Source organism: Rhipicephalus microplus, unplaced genomic scaffold, assembly GCF_043290135.1.
Source record: "Rhipicephalus microplus isolate Deutch F79 unplaced genomic scaffold, USDA_Rmic scaffold_395, whole genome shotgun sequence".
Taxonomy (NCBI): domain Eukaryota; kingdom Metazoa; phylum Arthropoda; class Arachnida; order Ixodida; family Ixodidae; genus Rhipicephalus; species Rhipicephalus microplus.
Genome location: NW_027464959.1, coordinates 85,472 through 103,273, shown reverse-complemented (window position 1 = coordinate 103,273; position 17,802 = coordinate 85,472). Strand labels below are relative to the sequence as shown.

Genomic DNA, 17,802 nt, shown 5'->3' with positions numbered 1-17,802 from the left:
AGACATCCCACACCTGGCCTTGAGAGCGGCGCGGCGGCGAGCAGAGCGGCAGGCTCTGAAAAGAGGCGAACCGGCGCTCTGGACAGCGTTCCGGAGGGTCGACGCCGTCTGCAGACGCCATGCACGCAGACGCAGGAACCAGGGCTGGATCGGCGTCTGCGTCTCCATCAACGACGCACGAGATGGGACACGAGCCTGGCGCCTGCTGAAGAGCCTGCTGACGGTGCCCCGGGCCTTCAATCAGGTGCTGTCACTGGCTGTGCACTTTTCCATCCAGGCTGCAGACTTGGCCGAACAGCTCGCTGACCAGTTCGCTGCCAGGGATGTCGCCCAACTGCCTGCTGCACCTCCACCTGCTGCCCTACCATGCCCTGCCTCTTGCCACCATCCTGGATGGGTGGCTGCTCAGGTACATGAGCTTTGCAGCGAGCCCATTGCAATGCACGAGCTGGTGGCTGCCCTCGAGGGATCCAGGAGGCGGAGTGCTCCAGGTGCAGATGGCATCACGTTCCAAATGCTCCGAAACCTGGATGGGACTGGTCGACAACGCCTCCTGGAGCTTTACAACGACATCTGGAGCGCTGGGACCCTGCCGGAATCCTGGCGAACTGCAGTGGTGGCGCCAATCCTGAAACCCGGGAAGAAAGCCACGGCCCTCTCCTCATACAGGCCAGTTTCTCTGACCTCTGCACCATGCAAGGTGATGGAGAGGGTGGCCCTAGAGAGACTGGAGTGGATCGCCGACCAGCTGGGCTTCTTCCCGGAGCAGCAGACGGGTTTCAGGCGGCACCGGTGCACAGCAGACTCCATCTCAGACGTCGTTGCCACCCTCGAGGACGCAAGGAACAGCGGGGACGTGGCCATGCTGCTGCTGCTGGATGTAGAGAACGCATTCGACGGGCTCCCACATGTGGTCATCGAGGCGGCCCTCGACCGACTTGGCATCAGCGGATGCCTCCGAGGCTTTGTGACTGCCTTCCTGTCCGGGAGGACCTTCCGCGTCAGAGTCGGAAAGGAGACCAGCCAACCCAGGGACATCACTGCAGGTGTACCACAGGGCTCTGTGCTGAGCCCCTTCCTGTTCAACTTGGCGCTGGCGGGACTTCCAGCTTCCCTCCCGACAGACACCAGGTTCCCAGCCCGCTGTTCGGTGTACGCCGACGACGTGGCACTCTGGGCTCGGGGACCACGGCAGTCCATCCCTGCCATCCGGAGGTCACTGCAGGCGGCCCTGGATGCGGTGATCACCTACCTCGGAGGCATCGGGCTCAAGGTCTCTGCCACCAAGACCGAGGCCCTGCTGATACATCCACTGGCTGCGGGACGAACCTACGTGAGACGGCTGAAGGTCGGCAACCGCAACCTACCCTGGAGGCTGACGGTGAAGTACCTGGGGCTCACCGTGGACCACCGGCTCACGTGGATCCCTGCTGCCAAGGCTGCTGCCACAAGGGTGAAACGAGTCCAGGGGGCCATCACCAAGCTGCAGCAGCGAGGTCGCGGCTGCTCGGCCAAGTGGGCTCTGCGGCTCAACCAGGCTGCGGCGTCCTCAGTGCTGCTGTACGGCCTCCCACTGGTGACCCTGTCGCCGGCCAGGAGGGACCTGCTGGAGGGACTACACCGGAAAGCACTTCGAACCATCCTGGGGCTGCCCAAGTGCTCCCCCGTGGCAGCAACTCTTGCCGAGGCAGGTGAGTGGCCCCTGTCACTCCGCATGCTTCAACGCGCGCTGGGGCACATAGACCGCCTGCACCGGGCCGCCGACGGCAGGGCCCTCCTGGAGCGTCTCCGCAACCAGCCCCAGTCACGGATGGGAGGACTATGCCAGCTGTATCACGAGATGGTCCCGGATCCGCCAGTCCCGGTAGCCTCACCACCGCCACACCACCGGCCGCCAGAGGTCCACCTCTTCTTGGATGGCGCAGCCAAACATCGAACACCTGCGGCCGCATTGCAGCAGGCTGCCACCTGCAAGCTCCAGGAACAGCTGGCGGGGCGGCTGCAGGTTTTCACCGATGGATCCGTCCTGGCGGACGGGACTGCGGCAGCAGCGTGTGTCATCCCTTCCAGGGCCAGCAGCAGGCAATGCCAGCTTCCCTTCCCAGCGAGCTCCACGGCTGCGGAGCTGGCGGGACTCCACCTGGCAGCGGACCTCCTGGCTGAAGACCCCCCTGCTGAGCCGGTTGCAGTAGTGTGCGACAGCAGAGCAGCCCTGCAGACCCTGTCCAACCATCGCCGGGGCGGGCTCAATGGCAGCCTCCTGGCTTCTAAGTTCCGGGCGCTCACGACGTCAGGGACGTCCGTCTCCTTCCACTGGCTGCCCTCCCACGTGGGCATAGCTGGCAATGAGGAGGCGGACACACTGGCTAAGGCAGCCCATCAGCCTGGCACCCCCATCACCCGGGCCGTGGCGGCCAGGGACTTTACGCAGGCTCGTCTTAAGAAGCTTCTCATCACAGTCCACCCAGACCAGCGGGTGGCCAGCGGACGGGGACCGAAGCTTCTACCAGAGAAGGGCCTAACCAGGAGGGAAAGAGCCACCCTGCTGCGACTACGGACCGGCTGCGTGTGGACCGCGGCCCGCCGCCACGCCAAGGGCCGCTGCACCTCCCCGGCCTGCGACCGCTGCGGCGATCCCGAGACCCTCGAACATCTCCTCTGTGCCTGTCCTGGCCTGGCACAGGAACGTTCGAGGCTCACCACAGCCTACAGGAGACAGGGCCTTCCTGCCTCCACACTGGAACACTTCATCTTCCCGTCTCGTCCTCATCTGCCAGCGCTGCGGAGCCTGGTGGTGTTCCTCGACGAGACGGGAATCGCGGCCTACCGCTGAGACCGGGACCCCTGCCACCCCCGCCCTTGCTGCCGGCCTGCCATCTGTGCTGATGTTCGCCTGGCCACTACACCTCTAACACCTACACTCCTATCCACTTTTCTCCCACTCCCCCCCCCCCCTAAGACGCTGCGCCGTGCTCCCTAATGGGCTGCAGAAATTAGGCGTCTCATTCTTCCACGAACCACCAACACAGTTTTTCTCAACCGGCAAGCGAAAAGCAACACCATGTCCGGACGTGGCAAGGGCGGCAAGGCGAAAGGCAAGAGCAAGACCCGTTCTAGCCGCGCGGGGCTTCAGTTCCCCGTGGGCCGTATTCACCGCCTCCTACGCAAGGGAAACTACGCCGAGCGCGTCGGAGCGGGCGCCCCGGTCTACCTGGCTGCCGTACTCGAGTACCTGGCCGCCGAGGTGCTCGAGCTGGCGGGCAACGCCGCTCGTGACAACAAGAAGACCCGGATCATCCCCCGTCACTTGCAGCTCGCCATCCGCAACGACGAGGAGCTGAACAAACTGCTTTCCGGCGTCACCATCGCGCAGGGCGGTGTGTTGCCCAACATTCAAGCCGTGCTTCTTCCGAAGAAGACGGAGAAGAAGGCGTAAGCGAGCACCCCTTCCGCGCGCTCGCCGCATTCCCCAAACGGTCCTTCTAAGGACCACCCAAACAGGTGACGCGGCCGGGCTTCGCTTCGCAGTCACGATGGCTCTGTTCGTACCCTCAAGCGTGTTTGTTTTTGTCTATATTATATATATATTTCCTCGCGACATCAGTTAGCCACCAGTGCGCAACGCCAAATGCTGCACAGAGACAACCAAATCACGCAGCTCGGCACCGAAAGAGACAGAAAAGGGCATGTAAGCGTTGTCATTAGTTACTGTGAAGCTCCACACGTAACCGTCTATCTTTACGATGACACCTGAACGGGTCAGCACAGGGACAGAGTAAATTTAATACTTTTGAATCGAAAAACAAACGTAAGGTAAAAAAGAAGAGAGAGAGAGAACCCGCCGTTAGCGCATTTCATTTCGTGCTTCTAACACAATTTATTTCGTCTGTCTTGCTAGGAAGCGCAGCCACTATTACACAGAACACACAACACAAGCGCTTAACTTCAACTAAACGTTTATTGCAAAAAAAACAAACAAAAAAAAACTGTCCAGAATATGGCTTAAAAACTTGTTCTGTTTCAAAAGAAATGAAAGGAAATGACACGCGATGATTTTGAGTGTGTTTGTGCACTCTCTATCGCGCTCACGCGGAAAGAACTGTGTTTTGGATGGGGTGATAGAGAATAACAGATAGTAATGTGCGGGACTGGCACGTGTGCTTTTAGTTGTCTACCTTTTACTATTCTTTTTCTATAAACTCTGACGTTTGCAATAAACGTTCAGTTGAAGTTAAGCGCTTGTGTTGTGAGGTCTGTGTAATAGTGGCAGCGCTTCCTAGCAAGATGGATCCTTACCAAGTGGCCCGATACAATTGTTTATTTCGTCTCTCGGTAAAACTTCATCACCTCCTACGAGTGCACCCAAAAGTTGCGCCGGGGTCCAGCAGCCCAAGTCACCATGGCGTTACGCAAACAGAAGCCCTCAAAAACACCTTACAAGCGGCGGGCAAAAAGCTAAACACATAAATGAAATTGACACACCACAGGTTCGCAGCACGGCTGCTGCACACATACCGACTGAAGCTAGCCTACCTTTTGTCTGTCTACTCATAATGGTACACACTTTTACCTTGAATTGTCAAAGCTGAGCCATTTCTTCGTAATAACGACGCGCCGACGTTCCTTTCTTCCGCTCGCTAGACAGCGCAGCCACGAACGTACAAAACATGACAGCAAAAGAGGGTGCGGCCGGAGTACGTGGCCTGGAGTGGTCTCGTAGCCAAAGCAGACACGTTGGTGGTCCTGAGAAGGACCGTTTGTTGTTGCTTGCCTGTCGACCGAAGCGCAGGGAGCAGCCCAACTTAGGCGCGCTCACCGCGAATGCGCCGAGCCAGCTGGATGTCCTTTGGCATGATGGTGACGCGCTTAGCGTGGATGGCGCACAGGTTGGTGTCTTCGAAAAGACCAACGAGGTAGGCCTCGCTAGCTTCCTGAAGGGCCATCACGGCAGAACTCTGGAAACGGAGGTCCGTCTTGAAGTCCTGAGCGATTTCCCGCACCAGGCGCTGAAAGGGAAGCTTGCGGATCAGCAGTTCGGTCGACTTCTGGTATCGGCGAATTTCACGCAGGGCCACGGTTCCAGGCCTGTAACGGTGAGGTTTCTTCACCCCGCCTGTGGCAGGGGCACTCTTGCGAGCAGCCTTGGTAGCAAGCTGCTTACGCGGAGCCTTGCCTCCGGTACTCTTGCGCGCGGTTTGTTTAGTTCGGGCCATGGTTCGTACGTCCGATCACCTCGACTGGCGGAGCGAAACTGCGCTCCTGCCGGAGAACGGCAAGCGGCTTCGCCGCACGACCCATCTCTCTCCCTCCCATTGGCCGACGCGTGAGAACCCGTCCGCGTGCGAGCGCGGAAGCGTGCGCCAGGATGCTGGCTGGCGCTCATTTTCGGGCAACCGTGCAGTTCGCGGCTGCAAAGAGGTACACCGAAACGAAACCACTACCGCTGTACAATACAGCCTGCTGCGCATTTCTTTCGCCTTCCAGGCAACACATCAATCGACGCTGTAGCTCGTCGCTTCCCGAAGGGGCGCGACGGAGTGCGAGACGCCACCATTCACGCCAACAGCGCGCCTCGCATCACCGAGGCCAAATGCGCACTGCCACGCCAAAAAAACTTGCTCCTTGCGTTGTCGCTCATTTGCGACCATTACGTAGAGTGGCGAAGACGACGAGAGACCACCGGCAGTGTTGGTATATGCATACAAGTCGGCGCAATGACAAGGAGTAAAATGCAACAAAACATTCTAACACAAACACCCCGTACATCCAACTGCCACTGAGCGCGCCTACTTGCTCAATAGCAGACAGTAACGGGACTCAATTTTATCTTCCTTTCCCTCTTAAGAATCACTCATACATACTTGCCAAACAACTAGGTGCGCTCAATGGCGGTTGGATGTACGGGGTGTTTGCGTTCGAATGTTTTGTTTCATTTTTACTCCTATTCCCTCGATATGTCGTCTCACTCTGGTTTCCCTCATCTCTCTTTCTCTACACCATTATTCCTATCCTTTTAATCCGTCCTCACCCCCCATCCCTTGTGAGCTACCGCTGAGGTGTCGCATCCTGATGCAGACAGTTGTTTCGGGGCTCACTTTCCTCTTCGTTTCCATCTTACACATCAGCAATCCCCCCCCCCCCCCCCACCTCTAAGTGCTAAATATGTGGCACAAAAAGCAGGAAATGGACTCAATGAAAGGGTGAAAAATAATAATCATAATAGAAAGGAAGATCAACACGCGCCTCAAAAAGCCCCATTCACTCGGCTTTCACATTTTCACGAGAAAATGAAGGTACACACTTGGAGAACAATTTTTGTTATAGGTAGGCTTGCCTGAGCAGAACCACTGTCGTGCGCCTTGGTTACACATTCGACGCGCCTCTTCCTGTGCGGAGGGGGGTGGGAAAAGAAGGGTGCACTTGAAAATGCATTGCTCGTGGGTTGGTGTCGCCATCTGACGGCAGGCTCACGCGAGCGCGCCTTGCTTTCGAATTTCCCGCGCTCGAACCTTTCGCGTTTACATGGGCCAGTCCCCCTCCCCCTCTCGCGTGGGCGGCCAAGCCAGCCTCCCTAGAGTGACCACCTCTGCCGGCGAAATGGAAACAATTGTTGCGTGGCTGTCCGTCCAAGTAAAGCTTTCACAACTGCAGTGTTCGCAGCACCAGTACAGTACATGAGTGCCACTTCTATCAAGTGCAGCTTGCCTCAGCACGCCGCATGGGCAGCGCTTATTGTGTACTTGCTTCTGACTTGCGCAGAAAATTGTTTAAACATCCCCTTCCACTTTTCTTTCTTGCTTTTTTTTTTTTTTTTTTTTACAGCTTGGCAGCGCCAGGTGTGGAAAAAAAAAAAAAAATTAGGCGGGACAATGTACACAATGTGTTCTTGAATGGGGCACTTCTGAGTGCACGGCGGTAAACACGACCAACCTGTCACAATCAATTTTCATTTGTAAGTACACAGCCGTTCTTCGTCTGCGTGCCCCACGGTAGAACATAGGGCGTTTTTTATTTATTTCGACACAACGTGATGCGATCGTGTAGTGGGCATTCCAAACAGAAAAGCGAGTTCGTGCTTCCTGAGCATAGTCGTGTCTCCAAGAATGCAGTGACCAGGGTAGAACGCTGCGCTCGGCTTCTTCCTTCGCGCGATAAGGTAACTAACTAGGCGAAGTTCGCTTGACGGGCCCGTTTTAGCAGCTTGGCTTGCAGGAAGGAGAGGAAGAACTCGCAGATGCGGCGATTTATTCGTGCATGCAGACCCAGGAGAAAGACGACGACGCGAACGAAATGCGGTGAACGTGACAAGTACCCAGCGCGATCAGGCTACTACTACACGAGGTGCTGCTCACCTGAGCGATGACGCAATGATATTGCAAAGAGGGACGGGCGGGTATGGCGAACCGCTGGGATCACACTGCCGAAGCATCAAGTGGGTAGCCCTGAAGAGGGCTGTTGTGTTCTCGTTGGCTGGCTGCAGGCGACGCCGCTGGCTTCTTAGCCTCCGAATCCGTACAGGGTGCGGCCCTGACGCTTGAGGGCGTACACGACGTCCATGGCTGTCACGGTCTTCCTTTTGGCGTGCTCGGTGTAAGTGACGGCATCGCGGATCACGTTCTCGAGGAACACCTTGAGAACGCCGCGAGTTTCTTCGTAGATGAGGCCAGAGATGCGCTTGACACCGCCACGGCGCGCCAGACGACGGATGGCCGGCTTGGTTATGCCCTGGATGTTGTCACGCAACACCTTTCGATGACGCTTGGCGCCACCCTTCCCCAACCCCTTGCCACCTTTGCCACGGCCAGACATGACGGCTTCCGAAGTTCTGCTTCTGCTTCGAAACGCGCCCGGAAAGCGAATGCTCCACACGATCGAGTCGTGGTGTCGGCGCCGACCCGCGAGACTGAGGAGGAAGGCGAACGGCGCACGCCGGTTGGTCGGCGGCCGGCTCGTCTCTCTCTCCCTCTTTTCTTCGCGAGGAGCGCGTTGGCCGCGCAGGTTGCTGCACTGACTATTTTTCTGCACTACAAGATTGAATATACACGGCAAACGTGCTTTCGTTTGTTTGTTTGTAATTCTTTTCTCGTTACTGTTGCTAAGTTTCTTGGCCATTCATTCACGCACCCTTCACTGCTGCAAAATGGCGTATCACTCGTATCAGCTGCCCCAGCGGCAAGGAGACATCAAACCGAGTAAGCGACAATTCATGCACAGCGGATACAACGCGTTCGCTAAAACAAACGTTTCATCGTGTCCACTGAACATGACACACGCAATATTTGTCAAAACTCACAGCTGCAACAGCTCACCTGTGTGCCGCACGTAAATAAACTGCACACTTAACACTTTGCGACTACTCGTCCCCGGCCTGTGCCCCCTCCCTCTTTTTTTTTTCTTTTCTATGTTGTCGCTTTCTTTCTAATCACATCAATGCCTCATTTGCACGCACGAAACCCGTTTCACGGCGTCACTTTGACGCCATCCTTGTCGCCAAACCAAGGGACTAACACACGCGGTCCGGGCACGGCCTCATGGCCGGGAATTTCTAAACAAAGCGTGCTCGCGTTGTTGTGGACGCCGGCACGTGAAATTCGGCAAAGTAACAGCACCTTCGGCTGGCTACGCGTGTCCCAAATTTTACTGTGGCAGCTCCACTACATATCGCGATACGGCAGTTTCACCGAAGCCACGCAACGCGACCGCGCTCATTTCAGCATTCACGGGGACGGCAGAGAGTGAGAGCGCACCTCCTCTCGGGCGCGCCTCTCCTCCCGTAAACACGGACTGTCAAGCGGTCCGGTCGCAGCGAAGTTTCCCCATCTTGTTTCAAGTGCACGGTTGCACTGTGAGGAACCCTGCAAGGGTCACGCAATTACAGGCAAAACAGCCCTAACTCTAAAGCGCCTTACATAGGACGATATTGGAGCGTAAAATGCACCACCCTTTATGCATTCTTTCTTCTTTACAGCGTTGGAAGAGTGTTCGTTCGCTGCATGTTTTACGCATGCGTACTTTCGCTTACATAATACCTTCGGAGGCTGACAACCTGTTAAGTAATCTATCAACGACTATCCGGACGGCATCAGCTGTGCAAAGAGGATTTGCAGTTGGCCTTTCTTATTCGCACTTCTTTTTCCGAGGCTCACATGTGTTCCTAGCTTCATTACGCCTGATATCTGCCGTCCAGAGCAAACAAAGTAGGTCTACACATCGTGGCAACCAATATTTCGAAAAAAGTGAATTGCGTAGTATTATAAAGAATAAAACTTTCAGAATGAGCAAAACTGCTTGGTTTGACCAAAGTACAAAGAGGTGCGATTTATACCACATCGATCCATCTATTGAATTAAAAATTACGCTGGCATTAGATAGAATATCGCAAACTCTAATTTACCGATTGAGGCTAGGCACGACATACACAAAACATTTTTTTTTTTTTTTTTGCACAGACACGGCAGAGCTGAAAGTCCCGAATGCGAATGTGGATTAATAGATGAAGACGTATGTCACCTTCTCGTAGAATGTCCACATCACGAGACGCCGTCTTAAGTCCGAACAGTTGGCATTAGACCGCAGACCGTTTAACATGAAGAAACTTCTGGGTCCGTGGCCTACTCGAGTTTTACAGTCGCACGCTTTAAAAGCATCAACACGTTCTTTACAAGACAGCGGGATTGCTGATAAGTATTAAGAAATAACGAACTTTCATTTGTAACAAATGTACTTATTATGTACAGTATCACGTGACTCCCATCATGTGTGTGTTGTGAAATGAATGACGTGTCGACAATTATGTACACACGAGCGAATGCATCTTTATAAGGACCAGACGTGTGCTCCACTGTTTTGTGCTGGTGGACCGAATATTAACGAGGGACATTATCAGAGACTTCATTCATTGACTTTCGAACATTTACTTACCATTGTGTTCTGATATGTGTGTATAAGTGTAAGTGTGTCTTTGCATATTTCTGCCCGAGTTTTCTACTTTCCATGCACTGCTTTGTATGTTTTGCTTCAAGATACGTGTTAAAGTTTCACTCAACGGCTAAGGAGTAGCCGGTGCCATAATGGTGCGCCGACATATCCTTATATATCATATCAATAAGAGAAAAAGATGCGCGCCAATGCCCATCTATTGTATTCCCTTCTCACGTGCACCAATACCAAACTGCGCGTGCCATTTTTGTGGTGCAAGTGTGTTCAAGCGGTCGCAGTTTCATCTTTCACAATCATGAGCGGTCCCATGGTGGCAGGGACGCACGATGCAAATTTACAAAATGATCGCGCTTGAAGGCTTCATACAAATGCACTGTCGAGCCGCTGAACATAGTCAGTAATCTAAAAAGATCTCACAAAACACCCACAAGCCGTTCGAAAAAGCCGCGGTTGGTATCCTGAAATGAAACATCAATAAAAACACAGCCTGGTCTCACTAACCTCCGCAAATGAAATCATCTTACAAACGACGGCCGCATTGTGCAGGTACACGCCCGCGGCAATCGCAACCCAACAACCAAACTGCCACCTTTGGTTCGCATCCAGTCCAACTGCGAATCCTGAGTAGCCGCTTTTTTTCTTTTTTTTTTAATTAATTAACCCACCATTTAGGACTGAGTCCTCCCGCACCGCATCTACGACACGGTTCTAATGGTACATGAAGTGTGGCGATTCTGCGTAGATAACAACTTTAACTAGGCTTCGCATCTATTTAAACAGGGCCACTGACCGCGAACCATCATCCCTGCTGAACGAAAGGCGGCTGCAGCCGAACGCGTGCACCAGTACTCAGACAAGCCCCGCGATCCAAACGACATCCAAGGCCACGATAACATGCCAGCCAACTCTGGCTGGTTCAGCCTTAATTGTGAGTCACCGCTGTTTTCTTTCTTTGGCGATGTCCTTTCTCTCGTTATATTCATTTGCTCACGACGAGTTAAACGCGGACTTCCCCTTGGCATGCTACGCATCTCTAGCGGCGCTACGACGCACCATAACGATAGCTGCGGTAGCGTCAAACAATTATTTTTTCTCCCATCCCCCTTTTCCTTTTTCGCGCAGAAAACTGCACATTTCTACATTCTGACCGACGTCAACCGCTCAGTTACATGTGTATCGGTTACACTGCAACGCTCGCTGCCGTCCATCACGTCACGAAACCAAGCGGAAATAAAGGGTGCGTCCACTCATTCATTTAACGTAAGTTTCCAACCATATTCCTAATGGAACGCACCACTCATTTGTGCCTAGCACAGGCGCATTTGTTCTTTCGAAGAGAACACAGTGTTCCGCTACACCGTGTGATATGTAAACGTCAAGCCGAGCAGTGTCGTTTGCTGGCCGGCCTGGCTATGTTTGTTTCGGCGACGCGCAAACGGAGCACTCGGTGGTAAAAAACAGGAAATGCCCATACCCCCTGTCGACCGCCTTTCTTTACTGAGTTTCGTACTTCTTTGTACACTATATAAATCACCTGCGTGGTACCCCTGTTATGCGTACGCACAGCTTATTTTTTTTTTTTCCCCTTTCCATGGGGGCTGTTGATACTTTGCGTTGGGGCAATAATTAGCATGCAGCCCGCCCCCACGCTTTTCCGCTTCTACAGCTAATGTCACATGCGTCTATACATTCTCCCCCATCTTTTCTTGCATCAATGCTTCCGCACATTTTTCACCGCATCGCGCACTTCAATCTACATTCACTCCTCCTACAGTCTCGAAACGGGCCTGCCCTGCGCTCTCAAGAAATGAATGCCCCAATTTCGTAAACAAATGAGTGGGCGTGGCAGAGAAGGAACTCGGCGCTGGCTGATGAATGTGGCTGTACCCTTCACATCGGACATGCTTAGCTAAACAACAACTAGATTTATCTTTTTATTTTGTCCCCCTTAAATAGTGAAGTATAGGACCGGCGCTTTGCAGTGAATGGTTTAGTTTTCACTCTTGCTTTGACTGTAGCCACCAATAAGATAACCACCTTCTAGTTGATTCTACCCGCCTAAAGTATATTTTGCCCTCCCCCGGTGCTTTGAAAAACTCTGCGCCATCATTTTAAACTATAGGGTGAAGCCATTTACATAACATTATCAAGTGTTCTGCAGTTCCCTTCTCTCCGCATGCACTGCATACCGTGTATACCCCTTCGTATTTGGCCCGACATGTCGGAGTTGCTCGGGCAAATGCTGACGCTAGTTTTCTTTTCGATCATTCCCCTAGAGCTGAACACACTCGAGGTCATGTTACGTTTTGAGCAGCGGCCACCTTCCCCCTGTTTTTTTTTTTTTTTTTTTAATTACCACGCTCCTGGTTTTCCCTCCATTACCGTACTTGTGGCACTTTTCTCCGCGCACTCGGTCTTCTCTAATTTACCTGTTCAACCTACCCGAGCACACACGTCGAGCGCGGCACACCAACGCTCCTGCTAGCGGTGTTCAACAGAGAGAAGAGGATGGATTTGGAGCCGAATCTCTCAGCACAACCCCTATGCCGACGCAAACAATTTGGGTGGCTCTGAGAAGAGCCGTTGATTTGTCGCCGCTCGCTGTGGCCCACGACGCACGCCTACTTGGAGCTGGTGTACTTGGTGACGGCTTTTGTGCCCTCGGACACCGCGTGCTTGGCCAGCTCTCCGGGCAGAAGCAGGCGCACCGCGGTCTGGATCTCCCGGCTCGTGATGGTCGAGCGCTTGTTGTAGTGAGCAAGGCGTGACGACTCGGCGGCGATACGCTCGAAGATGTCGTTCACGAAGCTGTTCATGATGGACATGGCCTTGCTGGAGACACCAGTGTCGGGGTGCACCTGCTTCAGCACCTTATAGATGTAGATGGAGAAGCTCTCCTTCCTGCGGCGCTTCTTCTTCTTCTTGTCCGTGGCGCGCACATTCTTCTGCGCCTTGCCGGCCTTCTTGACGGCTTTGCCAGACGGTTGGGGAGGCATGATTTCACGCAACACGCACGCGAGACCAGAGTCGAATGCGCGTGTCGCCCCTGCGCGGCGCGCTTAAATATGAGCGAGGGGTGTTGACGAGATCAGCACAACGCGCGCGCCCCATTGGTTCGCACGGCTTCCCTCTCTCACACTCTCATCCGTTCCCCGCGAGCGGCGGCGCGCGATGGTGGCAACGGAAACCATTCGAGCACGGCTCTCATCTTAGAAGGCAGCAGTTTTTCTCAACCGGCAAGCGAAAAGCAACACCATGTCCGGACGTGGCAAGGGCGGCAAGGCGAAAGGCAAGAGCAAGACCCGTTCTAGCCGCGCGGGGCTTCAGTTCCCCGTGGGCCGTATTCACCGCCTCCTACGCAAGGGAAACTACGCCGAGCGCGTCGGAGCGGGCGCCCCGGTCTACCTGGCTGCCGTACTCGAGTACCTGGCCGCCGAGGTGCTCGAGCTGGCGGGCAACGCCGCTCGTGACAACAAGAAGACCCGGATCATCCCCCGTCACTTGCAGCTCGCCATCCGCAACGACGAGGAGCTGAACAAACTGCTTTCCGGCGTCACCATCGCGCAGGGCGGTGTGTTGCCCAACATTCAAGCCGTGCTTCTTCCGAAGAAGACGGAGAAGAAGGCGTAAGCGAGCACCCCTTCCGCGCGCTCGCCGCATTCCCCAAACGGTCCTTCTAAGGACCACCCAAACAGGTGACGCGGCCGGGCTTCGCTTCGCAGTCACGATGGCTCTGTTCGTACCCTCAAGCGTGTTTGTTTTTGTCTATATTATATATATATTTCCTCGCGACATCAGTTAGCCACCAGTGCGCAACGCCAAATGCTGCACAGAGACAACCAAATCACGCAGCTCGGCACCGAAAGAGACAGAAAAGGGCATGTAAGCGTTGTCATTAGTTACTGTGAAGCTCCACACGTAACCGTCTATCTTTACGATGACACCTGAACGGGTCAGCACAGGGACAGAGTAAATTTAATACTTTTGAATCGAAAAACAAACGTAAGGTAAAAAAGAAGAGAGAGAGAGAACCCGCCGTTAGCGCATTTCATTTCGTGCTTCTAACACAATTTATTTCGTCTGTCTTGCTAGGAAGCGCAGCCACTATTACACAGAACACACAACACAAGCGCTTAACTTCAACTAAACGTTTATTGCAAAAAAAACAAACAAAAAAAAACTGTCCAGAATATGGCTTAAAAACTTGTTCTGTTTCAAAAGAAATGAAAGGAAATGACACGCGATGATTTTGAGTGTGTTTGTGCACTCTCTATCGCGCTCACGCGGAAAGAACTGTGTTTTGGATGGGGTGATAGAGAATAACAGATAGTAATGTGCGGGACTGGCACGTGTGCTTTTAGTTGTCTACCTTTTACTATTCTTTTTCTATAAACTCTGACGTTTGCAATAAACGTTCAGTTGAAGTTAAGCGCTTGTGTTGTGAGGTCTGTGTAATAGTGGCAGCGCTTCCTAGCAAGATGGATCCTTACCAAGTGGCCCGATACAATTGTTTATTTCGTCTCTCGGTAAAACTTCATCACCTCCTACGAGTGCACCCAAAAGTTGCGCCGGGGTCCAGCAGCCCAAGTCACCATGGCGTTACGCAAACAGAAGCCCTCAAAAACACCTTACAAGCGGCGGGCAAAAAGCTAAACACATAAATGAAATTGACACACCACAGGTTCGCAGCACGGCTGCTGCACACATACCGACTGAAGCTAGCCTACCTTTTGTCTGTCTACTCATAATGGTACACACTTTTACCTTGAATTGTCAAAGCTGAGCCATTTCTTCGTAATAACGACGCGCCGACGTTCCTTTCTTCCGCTCGCTAGACAGCGCAGCCACGAACGTACAAAACATGACAGCAAAAGAGGGTGCGGCCGGAGTACGTGGCCTGGAGTGGTCTCGTAGCCAAAGCAGACACGTTGGTGGTCCTGAGAAGGACCGTTTGTTGTTGCTTGCCTGTCGACCGAAGCGCAGGGAGCAGCCCAACTTAGGCGCGCTCACCGCGAATGCGCCGAGCCAGCTGGATGTCCTTTGGCATGATGGTGACGCGCTTAGCGTGGATGGCGCACAGGTTGGTGTCTTCGAAAAGACCAACGAGGTAGGCCTCGCTAGCTTCCTGAAGGGCCATCACGGCAGAACTCTGGAAACGGAGGTCCGTCTTGAAGTCCTGAGCGATTTCCCGCACCAGGCGCTGAAAGGGAAGCTTGCGGATCAGCAGTTCGGTCGACTTCTGGTATCGGCGAATTTCACGCAGGGCCACGGTTCCAGGCCTGTAACGGTGAGGTTTCTTCACCCCGCCTGTGGCAGGGGCACTCTTGCGAGCAGCCTTGGTAGCAAGCTGCTTACGCGGAGCCTTGCCTCCGGTACTCTTGCGCGCGGTTTGTTTAGTTCGGGCCATGGTTCGTACGTCCGATCACCTCGACTGGCGGAGCGAAACTGCGCTCCTGCCGGAGAACGGCAAGCGGCTTCGCCGCACGACCCATCTCTCTCCCTCCCATTGGCCGACGCGTGAGAACCCGTCCGCGTGCGAGCGCGGAAGCGTGCGCCAGGATGCTGGCTGGCGCTCATTTTCGGGCAACCGTGCAGTTCGCGGCTGCAAAGAGGTACACCGAAACGAAACCACTACCGCTGTACAATACAGCCTGCTGCGCATTTCTTTCGCCTTCCAGGCAACACATCAATCGACGCTGTAGCTCGTCGCTTCCCGAAGGGGCGCGACGGAGTGCGAGACGCCACCATTCACGCCAACAGCGCGCCTCGCATCACCGAGGCCAAATGCGCACTGCCACGCCAAAAAAACTTGCTCCTTGCGTTGTCGCTCATTTGCGACCATTACGTAGAGTGGCGAAGACGACGAGAGACCACCGGCAGTGTTGGTATATGCATACAAGTCGGCGCAATGACAAGGAGTAAAATGCAACAAAACATTCTAACACAAACACCCCGTACATCCAACTGCCACTGAGCGCGCCTACTTGCTCAATAGCAGACAGTAACGGGACTCAATTTTATCTTCCTTTCCCTCTTAAGAATCACTCATACATACTTGCCAAACAACTAGGTGCGCTCAATGGCGGTTGGATGTACGGGGTGTTTGCGTTCGAATGTTTTGTTTCATTTTTACTCCTATTCCCTCGATATGTCGTCTCACTCTGGTTTCCCTCATCTCTCTTTCTCTACACCATTATTCCTATCCTTTTAATCCGTCCTCACCCCCCATCCCTTGTGAGCTACCGCTGAGGTGTCGCATCCTGATGCAGACAGTTGTTTCGGGGCTCACTTTCCTCTTCGTTTCCATCTTACACATCAGCAATCCCCCCCCCCCCACCTCTAAGTGCTAAATATGTGGCACAAAAAGCAGGAAATGGACTCAATGAAAGGGTGAAAAATAATAATCATAATAGAAAGGAAGATCAACACGCGCCTCAAAAAGCCCCATTCACTCGGCTTTCACATTTTCACGAGAAAATGAAGGTACACACTTGGAGAACAATTTTTGTTATAGGTAGGCTTGCCTGAGCAGAACCACTGTCGTGCGCCTTGGTTACACATTCGACGCGCCTCTTCCTGTGCGGAGGGGGGTGGGAAAAGAAGGGTGCACTTGAAAATGCATTGCTCGTGGGTTGGTGTCGCCATCTGACGGCAGGCTCACGCGAGCGCGCCTTGCTTTCGAATTTCCCGCGCTCGAACCTTTCGCGTTTACATGGGCCAGTCCCCCTCCCCCTCTCGCGTGGGCGGCCAAGCCAGCCTCCCTAGAGTGACCACCTCTGCCGGCGAAATGGAAACAATTGTTGCGTGGCTGTCCGTCCAAGTAAAGCTTTCACAACTGCAGTGTTCGCAGCACCAGTACAGTACATGAGTGCCACTTCTATCAAGTGCAGCTTGCCTCAGCACGCCGCATGGGCAGCGCTTATTGTGTACTTGCTTCTGACTTGCGCAGAAAATTGTTTAAACATCCCCTTCCACTTTTCTTTCTTGCTTTTTTTTTTTTTTTTTTTTTACAGCTTGGCAGCGCCAGGTGTGGAAAAAAAAAAAAATTAGGCGGGACAATGTACACAATGTGTTCTTGAATGGGGCACTTCTGAGTGCACGGCGGTAAACACGACCAACCTGTCACAATCAATTTTCATTTGTAAGTACACAGCCGTTCTTCGTCTGCGTGCCCCACGGTAGAACATAGGGCGTTTTTTATTTATTTCGACACAACGTGACGCGATCGTGTAGTGGGCATTCCAAACAGAAAAGCGAGTTCGTGCTTCCTGAGCATAGTCGTGTCTCCAAGAATGCAGTGACCAGGGTAGAACGCTGCGCTCGGCTTCTTCCTTCGCGCGATAAGGTAACTAACTAGGCGAAGTTCGCTTGACGGGCCCGTTTTAGCAGCTTGGCTTGCAGGAAGGAGAGGAAGAACTCGCAGATGCGGCGATTTATTCGTGCATGCAGACCCAGGAGAAAGACGACGACGCGAACGAAATGCGGTGAACGTGACAAGTACCCAGCGCGATCAGGCTACTACTACACGAGGTGCTGCTCACCTGAGCGATGACGCAATGATATTGCAAAGAGGGACGGGCGGGTATGGCGAACCGCTGGGATCACACTGCCGAAGCATCAAGTGGGTAGCCCTGAAGAGGGCTGTTGTGTTCTCGTTGGCTGGCTGCAGGCGACGCCGCTGGCTTCTTAGCCTCCGAATCCGTACAGGGTGCGGCCCTGACGCTTGAGGGCGTACACGACGTCCATGGCTGTCACGGTCTTCCTTTTGGCGTGCTCGGTGTAAGTGACGGCATCGCGGATCACGTTCTCGAGGAACACCTTGAGAACGCCGCGAGTTTCTTCGTAGATGAGGCCAGAGATGCG

The 17,802-nt window shown here is 53.7% G+C and overlaps 1 protein-coding gene across 1 annotated transcript; it reads left to right on the top strand.

The window, feature by feature from the left end:
- Window positions 1-129: 129 nt before the first annotated feature.
- On the top strand, window positions 130-2,833 carry LOC142794284 (uncharacterized; the record flags this gene model as incomplete). The annotated part of the gene is made up of 1 exon (XM_075885875.1): window positions 130-2,833. A coding segment is annotated over one exon (2,704 nt), but the record flags the coding sequence as incomplete, so codon positions are not given.
- Window positions 2,834-17,802: the final 14,969 nt, after the last annotated feature.